Raw genomic sequence first — 17137 nt, forward strand, 5'->3', positions numbered from 1 at the left:
AAACCAACAGCAACGAAGCTGCAAAATTAAGACTGCATCGTGCTGACACTCACCAAAAAAAGAGAAATTCTCAATTTCCTTCTTTAGTTTTTAACGAAAGACAAACAAATTAACATGATTTTTATGTATTCAAATTGTGAAGCTGTGATTTTTCCTCAGTCTATAATCACACCAACATCTAAAATCATATATTTTATATGTGCTTGGACAGTAACCTCAAAAATGTTACCATTTTTTTAAACAAGGACTGAGTCACTGGAAGTCAGTTTACAGTTGACTGATGTGATCACAGAAAGCTGCAGTATTCACTTTCACACACACACAGCTGCAGAAAGTTCCCGCCCTGCAGCTTTATTAGTCACATCCTGAACACAGTCACATCTCATCTCATCTCATCTCTGCCTTCTACACGTTTCTCCACAGATTGAACTTTTATCCTCACTTTTTTTTTTATCCTCACATTTTTTTTTATCCTCACATTATTCGTCATCTTCACTTTTTGTCACCTTTCCCGTGTCCGTAGCGACACTCTCAGACATTTTCCGCGACACTCCTTGGACCTTGTCCGTCTCCATAAAGACCGTTCTGGTTGATCATTGACTATCTGCTGTTGGTTTACGTTCACGTCATCAGCTGCCCCACAGTATCAGGATCCCGCGTGATGGATAAGGGCGTGTGTTTGTGTGTATAGGTTAGTTTAATCGTTGATGGCCTGAATTTTCACAGGCGTGTCTCACACAAGCTGAGAACTTTAAACTGTTATGACTTTGAAGATATTCTCTTCATGTTGGGTCCTGACGCTTATACGAAGACCTTTTAAATAAATCCATGTTGGTTTCCTTCACACATGAATTCCATAAATCAACTTTCTGATGCAGCTCTGTGACTCAAAGAGGCGTTTTGTGTATTCACTGTTTCACGTGATCCTGCGTCACAGATCGGCACCACATCCTCCTGTTCTCGCGGGTTTAGGAGCAACATTTAAGTTTGATCGAGTCATCAGAGTCACGATCGAGTCATGCGTATGACTCGATCGTGACTCAGTGGAAATCCTGTTAACAATTTCAATATGAAGCTGAATGTTTGAATGACTCTCCCCTCCCACAGTGAAAATCCAGCATCAAATCAGAAAATGTCGTCCTGACTTCTTGCTTTGTCTCCTCTTCCTGTTCCCCCTCCCCTCCACCAGTCCTCTCCTCCTCCTCCACCTTCCTCCTCCCCCTCTACATACCGTCCCCGGTCCACCTCCAACATTTTTCCTCCATCGCGGTTCAGCTCTGACCTCGTGAGCCACTATCTGTCTGAGATAAAGACCACAGTACCCAGAATCCCCCAGAATTTGAGGGGCCTGAGGAGAGGGGTGAGACAGGAAGTAGTGAAGTTGTGGTGTGTTTTTTTTTTTGATCGGAAAAGGTTGACGTGATTTTGGTTTTTCGACAGGGTGTCTGCAGTTCATCCAAAATAAGAGAAAAGACGTCGAGTTCAACTCAAAGTTTTAATCTTGAACTCAGTTTTCTCAAATTTGTTGAATCTTTTTAAATTTCAGCTTCATGAAACTTGCAGACACCCTGTCGTCTCTTCTTGGTTTGTTTCTTTCTTCCTCTATTTCTTGTGTGATTTTTATTTTTTTCTTCTTTCATTCATGAGACAGATTGTTGCTCCAATCACAGGATGGAGGATCCGTGGGGACTGATGGTGTGTGTGTGTGTGTGTGTTTGAGGATTTGGAGGGTTTTTTGGCATCCTGGTTGCAGTGTTGTTGTTGTTGTTGTTGGGACGGCTGAGAAATGTGTTACCAACAATCGTGTGTGTGTGTTTGCAGTGATCTGTGTGTCAGACAGTTTAACACATTTCTTGTAAATAACACAGTCAGACTGTCGGATGTGATACTCACTGTTTAATATCTGATTTACAGAGATCATGTTGGGAAGTTTACATTCTCACAAAAATGCATTGAGGCCTAACAATCACGTTAAAATCACAAAATATTTTCATATTTTAAACGGAGCTGCATCGATTAATCGATCAAGTTGATCCACAGACAGTTAATTGGCTACAACTTTGATTTTTCAAGCAAAAACACACAAATTTTTCTCATTTTATCTCCTCCAATGTGAAGATTTGTTGACATATGATGAATATCTTTTGAGTTTTGGATTTTGTGGATCATCTCAGTGGGATTGGGAAATTATAACGGCCTGTAAAAACAAATCAATAATCTGCAGATTAATCCATAATGACAGTTCGTTGCAGCCTTAATTTCAAATCCTGGATTGTTGTTGAGACGTTTTCTCGCTCAGTCTTCCTTCTGCTGCTTTTAGAGGCGTGTTGTTGTTTGCGCATTACTGCCACCAGCTGTCCATAAGTAGAACAGCAGGAATATGCAGCGTGTAGCTCAAACTCCAGATCACTGCTGCTGCTCATCAAGGTTCTTCTAATATCATCAAAGATGAATTAATCAGCATTCATAAAACAAGATGTGCAGCTGTTATTTAACACCCATGAACTGCGTGAGGAGAACTAACCGGTGTGTCGGCTGTTTGACAAACTGACATCTAACCAGCATCTCATGTTGTCTGTCTCTTTTTACTGTGACGGTTAATGCGTCAGTGGTCAGTCAAGATGGTAAGTATGTGTGTGTGTGTAGAGTAGTTATAAGATATATGCAGTGTAGGTGCTCGTGCACGTATCCTCACCATGTAGGACTTCCCATAGAGTCCAGTGTAAACACCTTGTAGTGATAGTGAAGCTAGCTCCTAGTTCATATAGACTCCCTGCCTTCGACGTGATAACGTCCACACAAGCTGGATTTCTCCTCCACGTCTCGGAGCTGCCGTTTATTCAGCGTTCATTTAAGTCCAGTTTGATTTTCAAGTGAGGCTCAACAAAAGTGCTGGAAACAAGTCAGTGATGTAGTTGCCAGATTTTCCTGGGATCGTTCTTCCACATCACTGACTTTATCCTGAGTCGATGTGTTGGTTAAGATGTGTGTGTGTGTGTGTTTGTTTTTTACCACCAGGCTCCGTCTCTGGAGGATTTCAGCCACTTGCCCCCCGAGCAGAGGAGGAAGAGGCTGCAGCAGAGGATCGACGAGCTCAGCAAAGAGCTCCAGAAAGAGATGGATCAGAGGTGGAGCCTCATCATCATATATCCAGAACAAAATTCATGTGTTCAGTTGTCTGTTCAACTCATGCTTGTTTCTGTCTTTCAGAGACGCCCTGAACAAGATGAAGGACGTGTACGAGAAGAATCCACAGATGGGAGACCCGAGCAGCCTACAGCCTAAAATATCAGAGACCATCTGTAACATGGAGAAGCTGCGCTCGGAGATCCACAAAAACGAGGTATGAGAGGGTGAAGAGTTTTAATTTAACAAGTCAAAAAACACCTGAACTAAAGGAGGAGGGTGGAGGGATGACCTCTCGTGCTCTCTCTGTCGACAGACTTGGTTATCTGAGGTGGAGGGAAAGCAGAGCTCCAGAGGAGACCGAAGACACAGCGCTGACAACCACCATCACACTCCTCAAGGCAGAGAGAGGTCAAACACATACACACTATATATATATACACACACAGAGTCAGAGTTATCTTATCACAGAATAAATAAGTTCCTCCCCTCCGCCTGTCTCTCTTCAGTCCTGAGGGCAGTTACACAGACGACACCAGTCAGGAGCATCACACACCTCACCACCGCTCCGGCCCTCCGCAGCCCGGAAACCCGAATCCCGACCCGCACGAGTTCGACGACGAATTCGACGACGACGACCCTCTGCCCGTCATCGGACACTGCAAGGCGCTCTACTCCTTCGATGGTGAGTGACAGCTGACGACTGATCCTGTGAAGGTGACGTCTTCTCGACAGGCTGCGAACTTACAGGAAAACAAAACGCATGAGAAGCAGTTTGAGGAAGAAGCTGAAGACCAAAAGCTTTGTGTGTTTTAACGTCGCTGTGTTTGACTCTCAGGTCAGAACGAGGGAACGCTGGTGATGGCGGAAGACGAGGTAAGGCTCGTTTCTTATTCTGTTTTATTCACAGTTTTCAAAGGCTCCAAACAATGAATCCTCCAGCTCTGTGCCTTGGAGCTCCGTCATTATGTGTATTCATCCACTGCTGAAAGTAGCGCCAAACAGAGACAGTCAGACCGGATTGTTATAATTTATTATTACCTTTGACTTTAATTTTCTTAATCTTTTAATTATAATGAGACATAAAGCATATTTATTAGCATTTCATGTGATGCAGATGAATGATTTTTACCTTCTTGGTTCTCCTGTAATGCTTTCTAAAGAAACGTTTTACCAAAGCTCAGCTAAAATCAGATAGATGTCGAGGTCAAAGACAAGACTGCTAACTAATATGTAGACAGGAGGGTCTACTACTACTACTCATTTTTATGTGATTGTTAAAGGGATTGCTCAGGTGTTTTGAAGCGGGGTTGTGACAGGTACTCATGCATAGTCGGTGTGTTTCCTGCAGTAGATGGCGGTCAGCTTGATCCCAGTTTAGAGAGGCAAACAGAAATCTTGGTGTGGAAGCAGAGCAAAGATCTGCTGTGGACAGGTTCAGCAGAGTGTATTCTCAGCATCAGATCTGTGGTGTAACACGCTGCGAGCCGCAGTCTCAGGCGTAGAGATGCCGAAGTTGTTTGGCTGATGAGAAACGCGTCTTTTCCTTCTCAGGTGTTGTACATCATCGAGGAGGACAAAGGCGACGGCTGGACGAGGGCGAGGAAGCAGAGCGGAGAGGAAGGCTACGTCCCGACCTCCTACGTAGAAATCACCATGGAGAAAAACAGCAAAGGTGCTGTCACCTACATCTGAAGCTCCACTGTCCTCTGTCCTCTCACCCCCACCTGTCATCCTCTCAAAACAAACAGAGACAGCGTCTGAACGTCTGCATGGACATTCATCCATTTCCCCTTTTCTGATTTCCATCCCGTGTCTTTGTCTGTCTGTTCCTCTAACTCTGTAACCGTTCGTCCTCCTCATGTCTGTGGGACTGTTCAGAGGTGAGTGTCTGAGCGCAGAGACGAGTCAGAAAACCAGTCTGAGTGATTTTATATGTGAAGTCTTCCTCTGTGTGTGAGTGAGTCTCTACTGCTGTTTGAGCCCGACGTCGAGGCTACACCACTTCTTTATCGATCAAAGTGTTTCAGATGGTTTTATGTAATATAATAGAAACAATTTATTTTTATTTTTATGGTTCCTTTTAATTATTTTGATGTTTCTTTTTTAAAAGCTGGAGACGTTTCAAACTCCCTGATTTTAAAGCTCGACATAATTTGAAGATGTTTTTATTTCTGTGTGTGTGTGAAAGGTGTATGAGCTGTGTGTGTGTGTGTGTGTGTGTGTGTGTGTGTGTGTGTGTGTGTACCTGCACATCTTGTTTTTCTGTGTTACCTGTGCCATCACACTAAAGGTGGAGTTACCTGGTTTCAGCCTCGGTAAAGGAAGCTGCTGTTATTCTGTATTTTTCTTCACTGTCAACAAATCCCACAAAAAAAAGTTGTCTGCCTCGAAGCGCATTGGTTCCTGCTGAAGATGTAAATCTTTAAAAAAAAAAAAAACACAGGTCAGAAATATGAAGTTTCATTTTCAACACTCAGTAAAACAGCTGAGTCATGAGGCAGCTGTCAGAGTGGCAGAACTTTGAATGAAGTTTATTTTAGCTCTATAAATTTATTTGAAATAATTTGAGCCTCACATTTGAACTCATTCAAGTCATGGTGTTAATTGTTAAAGCTTACTAAGAGCTCACGTCCTCTTCTGTCTTTATATCCAGAAAGGCCGCTGAGCCCGGTTACATCGCCTGCTTGCCCAGCTCCTGTTCTGGCACGACGCCGGCTCCGCTCCCTGTCAGCTTTCTCCCTTTTTATGGTGTTTGTTGACAAGAAGGAAATACAAAATTATCAGCAGCTATATTCTTTAAACTTAAACTTTAAATCCACTTCAGTTAACGGAGACTGTAAGAATCACGTGTTTGATGTTTCTTGGTCGTTTGAGTCACTGATTAAAAAAAAACTCTTGAGTTTTAATGAGAATCCGCGATGGTTCAATCCTCTCTGAATACATCGTCACGTTTCACTGAAGCCAACTCCTTCTAGTACAAACAAAGGTGCAGAACAGAGGACAGCTAACTGTAAAAGTGTTGCTGCTGGCGTTATCAGCTCTCACACAGTGACGGTGTGTTTAAAGGCGAGGCTGCAGGATGTGAGATATGAGAGCTTTTAAATTCGTCTTTTGTTCCATATTTGTAGAGACTGAGGCAGTGAGACATCATGACGACTGTGTTACACGGCCACAGACCTCTGGTCCTCTTCATGGACCCCGCTGGGCTCGGCAGTACTGATGGTGGCCGCCCTAGACTGTGTTTGAGATTGGATGTTTTATTTCTGATGGACGTGATGGACGTGTCAGGCAGCACAGAGCAGATCGAGCCGGCCGATTTTCAAAATAAAACATCCTGTGCAGACAAAAAAAAGGGGGGAAGAGTTAAACACCACTGAGCATATTTACTCATGATTAAATTAAGTAAAAAAAGTTAACGAAGTCTGGCAGGTAAACCGCTCCTGAAGCCACGTGGAGAACAGATAAAAAAAATAAAAAACGCTCGTCCTGATTGAGAGAATCAAACAAAATCCTCATGTTTTCTTTCTGTGTGTGTTTTTAGTAACTTGCTCTCTCCTCTATGTGACTGCAGGTTCCTGAGGGCTGCAGGGTGGCCGGGCGATTTGATTGGCTGGTGGAGGGCTCATGCTGATTGCTGATTATTGGTGGTGGTGGTGGTGGGGTCACGAAGAAAGAGAGCGAGAGAGAGAGGGAAAGAAAGAGGGGAAGTGGCAGGTTTGCATGTCTGCATGCTCACATAACCATAAGAGGAAGAAGGACAGATGTTAAGACCAAGAACAGCCACTAATATCATTTACTGAGCAGCAGCCGCTGGAGGAACCCCATCATGACCTGCAGGAGTTTCTAAAGGTGGAGAAGCAGCATGTGGAGACCTTTAGAGACCAGACACCTGCAAAGGTTTCAGCTCCCTGGTCTGTAAAGGTCTTTTAAAGAATGGGGCTCCTTTGACGGCTGTGCATGTTCTAACAACCTGCTGGTGTTCTGCTCTCTGTGCGAATGTAGCCGCCACCTCCTGAACTACACCTGTGATGGTGCAGGAGGTGTTTTTAACCTTTGAGCCGCACCTCAGCTCACAGAGAGCAGCACGACAGCAGCTCCTCCTCCCTGATTCACCGTCTGCTTCGTGGTTTGGTCTCCTCTGGAGGAGCTGGTCAGAGTGCAGGAGGAAACATTTAGAGCTTCTTTTAAAACTTAAAACCAGCCGATCCTCTGCTGAGGAAGACGACGAGATGTGGCTGAAAGCTTCAGGAAACGTCAAGTAAGTTTTTCTCTCCAAGGTCGATTCATCAGGACGACTTCAGTATTTTTTTAGTCTTAAACCTCCAAAACTTTTGATCCGGCTCCTCCTGAGAGAAAATCAGCTGATTTCAAACCCCGTCAGTTTGTCAGGGTCAGTCGTGCTCACAGTATTTTACTGCCACTAACAAAAACCAAGTGCTGCAACTCATCCCTGTCATCATCATCATCATTACCTGTGCTCTGTTGGTGATGTCTGCCTGCCTGCCTGCCTGAGCCACTCTGCTCCTCATGCCTGCCCTCACCCTCATACAGTCGCATGTCCTTAACGTGTCCCTCAAACATGATCGAGCGTTTCATCCGTGACTTTTAACCGCAACGTTACAAAAGTGTGTCTGACTGTGTGTTGAATGATGTTTTAAAGGCATGAGTATGTTCATGTTTGTGCGTCCAACGTCTCCAGAGTCAGATAGCGGGACTATCAGGTGAATTCAGGACCTCTCTGCCACCTTTCCTTTCCTTTCCTTTCCTTTCCTTTCCTTTCCTCGCCTTTCCTTTCCCGAGCTGTAATTCCACCAGTCGACCAGCAGATGGGAGTGACCTCTCACCAAACCCACGGCTCGAACATCTCGAGGAGCTCCGGGCGTCTTTCCAGTCAGACTCTGCCTTAAAACTTCACGTCGTTTTACTGTGGAGGGATTATTCCACTTTCCTCACGTCCTTACCTGACTACATCTCCCATCAGCCACCTGGGTTTAGCCCCCATCTCCTTGGGGACTCTTCATTATGACCCCCCCCCCCCCCCAACATGTAATCAGTTGTATTTGTGAATGTGACGACACGCACGCGTGCATCCACGACACGTTTGCACGCGTGGCGTTAAGTTTTTAACCATTGAATGATTTGTACATATTAACATCTCTTATGTCACGCTGAATGTGTTTCCATGGTGATTGTTTTTTTTGTTTTTTTTTAAGGTTTGTTTGATACACTCTTCATGAGAGACAACAAGGTTTGAATTGAACTGATGCACTTTTGCCCTGAAGTACTACAGCATTTAAATCTGAATTAAATGAACGAGTAAATGAGCGAACGGATGGATGAGAGTCGTCTGCTGAAGGAGGTGTGAACTTTATGAATGACCACAAAAATGATAATTCTCTCTTCCTGACGGTTTTTATACTCTTTTTGTAACTCGACGAGCGATGGCCGACTTTTCCTTTGCATGATTTTTCTAAATTCTTCAGATTCGTTTCGTCTTTTCTGGTGATTTTCTTTCCGTTTTAACTCTTCGCTGTCTCTCTTCAGTAGACTAAAACGACACATCCGAAGTGAAGTTTGACTTCCTATTTAAGACAAAAATAAATAAATGCCACTAATGAATCCGCTCTTGTCGATACGGACAGCACGTGGTCGGGCGCCTTCGCCGCCATTTCTTCGACGAAGAAGCTGTGAAATGTACAGAAAGATGCTGTAGGTGTTGTTACTTGAACTGCTCACGATACTCTACGCTTTCCTCCGCAGCCTGTGATTCGTTTCACATCGGAAATAAGAAACTCACCTCATGAGTCCATGTAAAAAAAGTGCATTCTCCTTCTTGCTTGGGGATGCAAAATGGCGCAAATGATCCAGTTTCTGCAGTCGGTCAGTTTTTGGTTTTTTTGCTTTTCTTCCGATGCCTTTTAAACCCGTTCACAGCTTCAGTCGAGCTGAAACGACACGTTATTTTGGCCTTTTCTGGAAAAAAACTACAATACCAGATGTGTGCAGTCGAGTGTTACATGTTAGATTTGATGTAGTCAAACTGTTAAATCCCATTTTCTTAAGGCGATTTGGGCTGAAACTGATTGTTTTATTATCGATTTTTATTATATTTGAATGTTTTAGTCTATGAGATGTAAAGAAAATGTCGAGTGATGCCGAATCGAAAGTTTTAAAGAGCCCAAGGTGTGAAGTCTTCCAACAAACGGTCCAACAACCCAAAGATATTCAATTAATTAATATTCAATTGAGAAGCTTTTTGTTTAACTTTTAGAGAAAATAAATAAATAATAACAGCTTCAGCTCCTGCTTGTAATTGTAAACGTGCACTAAAACATGTAAGACTTATTCGCAGTGCGTCCTGATGAACTTATGTTCCTGCAGGAAGCTTGCAGGGCATTTTTTTACTAACTCTAACAGGCGGCACACTTCAGATTTCCTCTTTTTGGAGTGTACAGTCCCTTTTAATCAGAGAACACATGATCATGCAGCAGCTTCGAAACGAGCAAAACTTACCAAACTTTTTTTTTTTAAACCATTAATATACATATACAAACTGTGAGCTGTGTATTATAATAGCCAGTGTGCTATAATTCTGAATATTATGCAAAAAAACAAACAAACATAACAAATCAGCTTTGAGATGCTAAATATGATGAAAGTTTAGCGAAACCTGCCAAGCTACTGTGAGCGCGGTGCTGTTCACCACCCAGCAGAAACCAGACGTGGTGTTCTTCTTCTACATTCCTCTTTTTTAAACTCATCGTGTTTCTTTTTTTTTTCCTGTGGAAACGTCTGACGAACATGTACAGATTCCCTCCAGCTGTTGAACTCACGATGAAACCCTTTTTTTTAATTGTTATTATTAATAATCAACATCAAATCACAGTAAATAAATAAATCAAAAAACAGCAGGTACACGGTGATTCTGCAGGATCTTCACCCATGTAAATGTGTTTTTACCATGTTGTATATGTTGTAATAACCAATGGCAGTACTTCTTTCCATATTGTTGTGCACATCGTTTTACTTTGAATGTTGTCAGACACTTTGTGAACAAAATGCTTTTTTTGTTTTTTCTTCTTCCAAGATATTGTTCTAATAAAATAAACAGCAATGAAAAGTGGATTTGTTTTCTGTGATGACTTTTTGTATGAAATCAACTCTTGTCTGTCAGCTTCCTCTTCCTCTTCGGTCTCTTCTCCTCTGCCATCATGTTCATACCCTCAAAAAAATGAAATATTGACTTTAATTACATTTATTTTGTCAACAGGTTCCTCGTAATTGTATTAAGTCATTTAAACTAAAAAAATATTATGTAATCGAACCCCTAACTTAACATTTTTTGGTTGAAATGATACAATTACATGGAACCTGTTGACAAAATAAATGTAATTTAAAAAGAACATTTCATTTTTTTGAGCCCGGTTGCATTGCCCTTTTTACCAGCTCCTGTTCTGGCATGACACCGGCTCCGCTCCCTGTGAACCTAAAAAGCGTTTCGTACTTCCCGCTGGAGAAACTTGCAGACTTGTGCACATATTCAGATTGTACATCATATTTATTAAATCTTACAGTAGTTCATAATATAAACATTAAAATCATCAGCATCTTTTTTTTCCTTCTACAGAAAATATGTACAGTCATTATTAACATGCTAATATTTCAAATATGTACAACTTTAGTGTCACATGTTAACTTTTTAATAAATTTATTCACGTTTATGCAGAAATCTCTCACACATACAGAGAGTTTCTTTCTGCTCTGAGTAAATACAGTAAAAGATTTACTGTACATCGACTTTGAGAACATTTCTGTTAATATTTCAACTGTTTCTGTGTAACAAACTGATCAGGTGGTTTTGTATCAAAAGTACAGGCTGGACTCTCGATCACTCGCTGTACCGTTAAATATAATATTTAGATTTAATATACACAGACGCACATTTCTTCTGTCTTTACTCTCTGTGTCCTGTCACAGGATTCAAACCTGTTTCTTATTTTTCTCCTTCAATCTCGTCGAAGAAAGTTTTTCTGGAGTAAACTGGAATGTCGGAGTAAAAATAAATCGAGTGCCTGTTCAGGTAAAACACACCAGCGACTCCCTTTAAGCCTCCTCACAATTAGAGATCAAACCAGCCAATTTCACCTTTTTCTGGGAATTTTTGTCTCCAAAATATCAAAGATCTTGGTGATTTATGTCTTCAAAATATCAGAATTGTGTGAAAAAGGTCAGTTCATGTGGGGATGATTGTTTCCTCTCTATAAATGACGATAAAGAAACGTAACATTGACATTTTTTAAGGATTTTAGAAGTTTGTGACGACGCTCAGCGCCGTTTATCTGAGTTCCTGAAGCGGTGACGTTTTGTAGGTGCTGTTACATGAAACATTTGTGGTTTTTACACAAGTGTTTATACAAGTCTCATGTGTGTGTATGCTACATTTAAACCTGTGACCTGTGCAGAGACTCTGTGGGTGAAGATGAAGATGTTACTTCTTCTCCTTTAACTTTTGTGAAATATCAAAAAAATTAAAGTTTGTTTCTCTTCGTCACAGCTGGTTTCTGATCCGAGTCTTTGCTCGGGTGAAGTCAGATTAAAGTTTGTGTTTTGGGTGGAGGCTCCAGTTTCCGTGACAACGCAGTGAGGATGAGGTTGAACTTGTTGTAGCGATCTGATTGGTTGACCGAAGCGCCGCGGCTTCCCCACAGCAGCCGGAGCTGAAAGTCCGTTTTAAACACCTCCAGCAGCTCGTCGTCGCACTCGAACTCTGAGGACGGGAAACAAAACAAACAGTTCAGGACACGGAGAAACATTTACTGACGATGGAGACAAACCTTCTCTGCTCGTACCTTGTAAGATCTTCTGTGCGTTGGCCGTGTAGCTCTGCGCGTTGTGTGCGACGTCACGCGCCGCCTCCAGGTGGCGCAACATGATGTCACAGCCCTGGTCGCTGGTCTCCCAGAGCTCCGCCCCCTCAGGTGTGATCGACGGACGCTCCATCAAAGTGAGGAGGGGCAGCAGGAGGGGGACGCAGACCACCGGAGGAGAGGAGGCTGCAGGAGGAGGAGGAGGAAGGTCAGTGGAGCTTTTTCACCTTCTGATATCTTTGAATTGTAAAATCTTTTTTTGATCTCTGAGAAATGATTACAATGAACTTGTTAAAAATCATCCAAGACTGAAGAAATCAAAAGTTTAGCTTCGAGTCTGCTGAAGGACAGAGGTGTAAGATGACCCTGACTCTATATTCTGACGTGTTCGCATGCTGTTCATTAAAACTCTGATATTTTGAGACTCTTTGTTTGTCTTTACAACTTGGAAAATGTAGATTTGACGAGCACATGGACGCTCTGTGGATCAGTATGTTGAAAAGGTGTGTGTGTGTGTGTGTTGAGTACCTGTGCCCTCGTACAGGTTCTTGTAGAAAGGTTTGAGTGTTTTCTCGTAGGCGATGGCGGTCTGTGTGTAGTTCCTTCGCAGAGTCGTCCACGTTTCTTCCAAACGACTGATCTGCAGCGAGAACAGCGAACAAACATTTATACTTTTCTGTAATAGTTTCATAAATGTGCTTCAAACATTAATAATCTGTGTTTCCGTGTGTGTGTGTTACCTGCGGCATGTCCAGAGCTTTCATCAGGGCCGTGAAGGCGAACAGGTCGCCCACCGTGTCCTTCAGCTCCAACGCCACCAGGATGATGCGATTCAAGGTGGACGCCCGCTCATCCACGCTGCCCGTGCATCCCAGAATATCCACGGCAACGCCTATCGCCATGGTGTGGTGTCTGGGAGACGGAGGAGAGGTGGATTATTAGCAGCAGCCAGCAGTGGTGGTGTAACGTCTGTGTCTGTTTCTGTGTCTAATCTGATCTTTCAGAGTCGGTCAGGTTGATTCACAGAGGATTTATCCGGCTGTAAACAGTGAAGCAGCAGGTGTGAATCACAGCTGACATCATCCCAGATTTCAGTTTTTGTGCATAAAGACGCGTCAGAGGTTTGAAGAGCTCAAACAAACAGCTGCGTCACAGAAACATCTTTTCTTTTTCTTTAGCCTCAGGCTGCTGCGAGCAGGAACAGTTTGACACTTTAAGAAATTAGCTGTGTGTGATTTGTTTTCATCGGACATGAGAGAAACAGATCATCACTGTGAGGAACTCACTTCCACGAGTCGACGTTTGGCTTGTAGCTTTTGTTTTGTTTATTCTCATCCCACTCAGCATGTGTACTTCCTAAAACGTCTAAAAACTTTCTGCTGTGTAAATTGTCTTTTTACAGGAACGTCATGGAAAACATCCTCATTGAAAGCACCTGTGATGTCCTGTGTGTGTGCGTACAATGTGTGTGTGTGTGTTTACCTTTCCATCAGGTCCAGCCTCAGCTGTCGACCGTGCGGCAGCGTCACCAGCTCGAGCCCGGACGCCACGCCCATCTGACCTTTAAGCTCCGGAGTCACTGCGAGGATCCTCGCAACCTGGAGAGGAACAAAGACGTTTACGAGGCCGTCAGTGACTTTTATTTGTGTCTGCCTGTCAGGACGGTCAGCTGCAGGAGGGAAATCTAATTCTGACACACACACACACACACACACACACACACACACACACACTCAGCACCAGTAAACATGTTTAGCTCTAAATCAGAGACACGTGTCAAGAGTCAGTCTCTCTCTTTTCTTTCTGTACTTGGACAGAAAAACTCACTTCATCACAGGGAACTAAAGCTCGATGTTTTCATCTTCGAAATACTGAAAGCTGAAATTTTCAGTCGAGCCACGATTTGATGCGAAGAAACAAAACATTAACTTTCTGAATCCTCAAACTTTTGATTATTTCCAGGTTTATATTTTTAAAAAATATGATTTGTTTATTACATATATTCCCTAATAATAATAATATAATTGGAGCTCCTTGGTGTTTTTCAGTAAAAATAAAAAAACAAGATTTTTAAAATCGAGGATCAAAAATCAAGACACTGAATTTATTTCTGATTCATCAGTATCAGATTAAATGTGAACAGCACAGAACAGCACAGTGATGCCATCGTGTAGTCTGTCTACACTGAAGTGAATTTTTTTGTTAAACGTCCTCAGTGTCAAAAAAAATATTTCAGATTTGAAATTTTCAAGTTGAAATTAAAAAATCCAGAATGACTTCAGCTTTTTTTTTGTGATAAAAATGAGGTAAAGCACTTTGAAAGGGAGATTCGAGATGATTTTAAATCAAAATCTGCATCATTTATTATTAAAAAGGTGTGTGTGTGTGTGTGTGTGTGTGTGTGTGTGTGTGTGTGTGTGTGTGTGTGTGTGTGTGTGTACCTGGCAGTCGGCCATCAGCAGGTGTCTGGCGATGCTGTGGTGATTGTGTTTGAGCAGCAGCTCCTTCGCTCTCTTCAGCACCACCATCTCCAGCGGTTTGTTTTCCGGCGGCAGAAGTCGAGATCCGAACTCCGCCGGCCGGAACGTGGACTCGGTCTCTACGACGGGCCGCTGGAAGCTGCTCCTCTCCCTCGCCCTCCTCTTCTTCTCCTCCTCCTCCTCCTCTTCTTCCTCGCTGGTGTTTTCTAAGGCGGCGATGGCGTGATGGTAGGAGCTCCTGTCCAGCCCTCTCCTCCCTCCTGCCTCCTTCTCCTCGTCGTCCTCCTCCTCTCTGCTTCCCTCGCCCTCTTTCCTCAGCCTCTCCACGTAGCTGCAGAGCGGAGCTCCGACGGTGTCGTACGTGGAGGCGTTCAGCAAGTTCGATTCCTCCCATTCCAGCGCGCTGCAGGACCTCAGGCTCGGGCTCGGCTGCAGGCGTTCAGTCCATCCTGTTACCGCCTCTGAATCAGGATCAGGTGAAACTACAGAGCTGAGAGAGTCTGCAGGAGGAAACGGATGAGGGAACTTCAGGGGTTTTACCGGAGGTACAGGAGGGCCGGTGGAGGCTGTGGAGTAACAATCACATCCAGTGTTACACCTCCACTTCTATCTACTGGTCCACACTGTTGGCTAATGCTGTAGAAAATAAAGTTACCTCCACTCCTCCGTGTTGAGTCCATGCATGTGGAGTCCAGTGGAGGAGCGGTTAGCCTGGAGGAGTCTGTGAGGCTGGAGGAGCTCGACGGGGGAAGAGCCAGCGGCTGAAGGCAGGGGGAGCGAGGCAGTCGAGCCAGCGGCACCTTGCTGGGTTTGGGAGGCGGTTTAGGACACAGCTGGCTGTCGGAGCCCCGGATGGCCTGTCCTGAAAACACACGGACAAAGACGGTCATGAAGACTTTGCTGAGTTCATTCAAAGAACCAAAGTAAGCATCAAAGCAGCAGATAAATATTGGGATGAGAGGTGTACTGGATTTTATCTGACCTGCCAGAAGCTCCGCTGATCTCCGCGGGACAGACGGGCTCAGCGCCGGCTCGCTGCCCGTCCGGAAGACTGGAGACTTGGGGTTAGGGTTCGTGAGGAGAGGGTCAGGAGACTGGTGGGACTGAGATTTGGATCCTGAAGAGACGAAAGAAGAGAGAAAACAGAGGATGAGTTACAGATAGCAGCATCGAAACTAGATTTGTTAAAAATCCTGAATAAAGTCTTCAGTCCTTCACAAACCAGCACCTTTGTCTGAGACCTTAATCTGACTTCCACTCACCGAGAGGCAGGTAGCTCTCCGATTGGTGCGCCTTGAGCGGGCGTCGCCTCTCTTGGACCTGATTGAGACTCGCCGGCTGGCTGCCGCAGCGATCCTTCATCCTGAGAGGAAGAAAAGACGAACATCAACGAACATGTTCACACGTAAACATGCACGAAGGACGAATAAATCAAGTCTGCCTCAAATGTGAATAAAAAGAACCATGACACATTTATCTTTCCCTCTCTTCACGCAGACAGATATGGACTCCACACATTACACACATCTGTTCTTTCAGCAGCAAAGTCTTTATTTACATTGGTGATATGTATGGAACAGGTCTGTATATACAGCCGCATGATGAATGTTAAGAGCTGCAGGCTGCAGGAAGTGATTCAGAGAGAGAGGACGACTGAGTAAAGGTGAGTCCATCATTTAAATACAGCAGCCGGCTCTCAGTAACAGCTTCGTGTCGCTTGGAGCTAAAAACTTTAACAAATGATCATCCAGAAACAATAAACACACACACACACACACACACACACGTAGTATTGGTGTTAATCATTGTGTGTGTGTACCGACCTGAGCTGGCTGCCTCGGCCCACGCCGTTGTCCCGGCAGTGCGCGCTGTCGTGCGCGGCGTGCGTGTTGTCGTGCGCGTGTCCGTTGGAGATGTTGAGGCTGAGGCGCTTCTGGCTCCGTCTCTCCTGCGCCATGAGCCGGTCTCGGTGGTTGTTGGACAGCCCGTACTTTTCCTCCAAGCAGCGCAGCGGCAGCCCTCTGTTAATCGGCTGGAAGATGATGGCTCCTACGACCTGAAGGACACGCAGACAGACATGATTTCTCTATGAAACCTGAAAAATGATAAACATCCCTGCACATAACTGTCATAAAACCAGTTTAAATGTAAAAAATGTGATCAAACCCACCTGGGAGACGGGTTTCCTGTTGCCAACGTAGAATCTTATAAGCGCGGGGACGTTGTCGAAACCTTCCCGTTCCAGCCGGTACTCGACTCTGGAGTACGCTTCGTTCAACATCACAACCTGAGAGAGGAAAAAATGAAGTTTATTTATTAGTTATTAATTGATGGTTTCCAACATTTCTCATCTGTGAAGCCTTCAAATGAACGAAGGGTCGCACACGTCACGACAAAAAACTTATCAATCATTTTTAGAAGGAAAAGTCGAAATAATTCACAAGAAAACAGCAAATATTTGAACAAATTCTGGAAGATAAATACTTTGTTTTTGTGTTTCCACATTCCACATTAAAAGACATTCTTGTTTTACAATCATCAATCCTTGTAGACGTAAAACTGAGCGGAGCACTGGGCCTAAACACCAGCAAATACTGGACTTGAATTTTGATGCCCACAAGTGTCACTTTAATTTGATGACATTAGTAAAATAAAATGAGT

General features: G+C 43.8%; 2 protein-coding genes across 7 annotated transcripts in view; one reads left to right on the forward strand and one right to left on the reverse strand.

Moving 5' to 3' along the window:
* fnbp1l (formin binding protein 1-like) overlaps window positions 1-10023 on the forward strand; it is a 43557-nt gene extending 33534 nt beyond the window's left edge. For 2 of the 3 annotated variants that reach the window (XM_019277353.2, XM_019277354.2), the window contains exons 10-15: window positions 3019-3128; window positions 3211-3343; window positions 3443-3537; window positions 3636-3811; window positions 3965-4002; window positions 4681-5567. In XM_019277353.2, the coding sequence (XP_019132898.1) occupies window positions 3019-3128; window positions 3211-3343; window positions 3443-3537; window positions 3636-3811; window positions 3965-4002; window positions 4681-4821 (693 nt within the window). In that variant the 3' untranslated portion in view covers window positions 4822-5567. Of the gene's footprint in view, window positions 1-3018; window positions 3129-3210; window positions 3344-3442; window positions 3538-3635; window positions 3812-3964; window positions 4003-4680; window positions 5568-6700 lie in introns of those variants that run through there. The other variant, XM_019277355.2, reaches the window with a different exon arrangement.
* Window positions 10024-10668: 645 nt separating this feature from the next.
* The window catches only part of bcar3 (BCAR3 adaptor protein, NSP family member), a 60958-nt gene continuing 54489 nt past the window's right edge, over window positions 10669-17137 (reverse strand). For 3 of the 4 annotated variants that reach the window (XM_027289855.1, XM_027289857.1, XM_019277345.2), the window contains 10 exons: window positions 16300-16532; window positions 15739-15839; window positions 15459-15593; window positions 15132-15338; window positions 14438-15042; window positions 13479-13594; window positions 12737-12908; window positions 12525-12636; window positions 11979-12182; window positions 10669-11896 (listed from right to left, as the gene is read on the reverse strand). In XM_027289855.1, the coding sequence (XP_027145656.1) occupies window positions 11718-11896; window positions 11979-12182; window positions 12525-12636; window positions 12737-12908; window positions 13479-13594; window positions 14438-15042; window positions 15132-15338; window positions 15459-15593; window positions 15739-15839; window positions 16300-16532 (2064 nt within the window). In that variant the 3' untranslated portion in view covers window positions 10669-11717. The remainder of the gene's footprint in view (window positions 11897-11978; window positions 12183-12524; window positions 12637-12736; window positions 12909-13478; window positions 13595-14437; window positions 15043-15131; window positions 15339-15458; window positions 15594-15738; window positions 15840-16299; window positions 16533-17137) is intronic. The other variant, XM_027289856.1, reaches the window with a different exon arrangement.

Source organism: Larimichthys crocea, chromosome XVII (genome assembly GCF_000972845.2).
Source record: "Larimichthys crocea isolate SSNF chromosome XVII, L_crocea_2.0, whole genome shotgun sequence".
In the NCBI taxonomy this organism is placed as follows: domain Eukaryota; kingdom Metazoa; phylum Chordata; class Actinopteri; family Sciaenidae; genus Larimichthys; species Larimichthys crocea.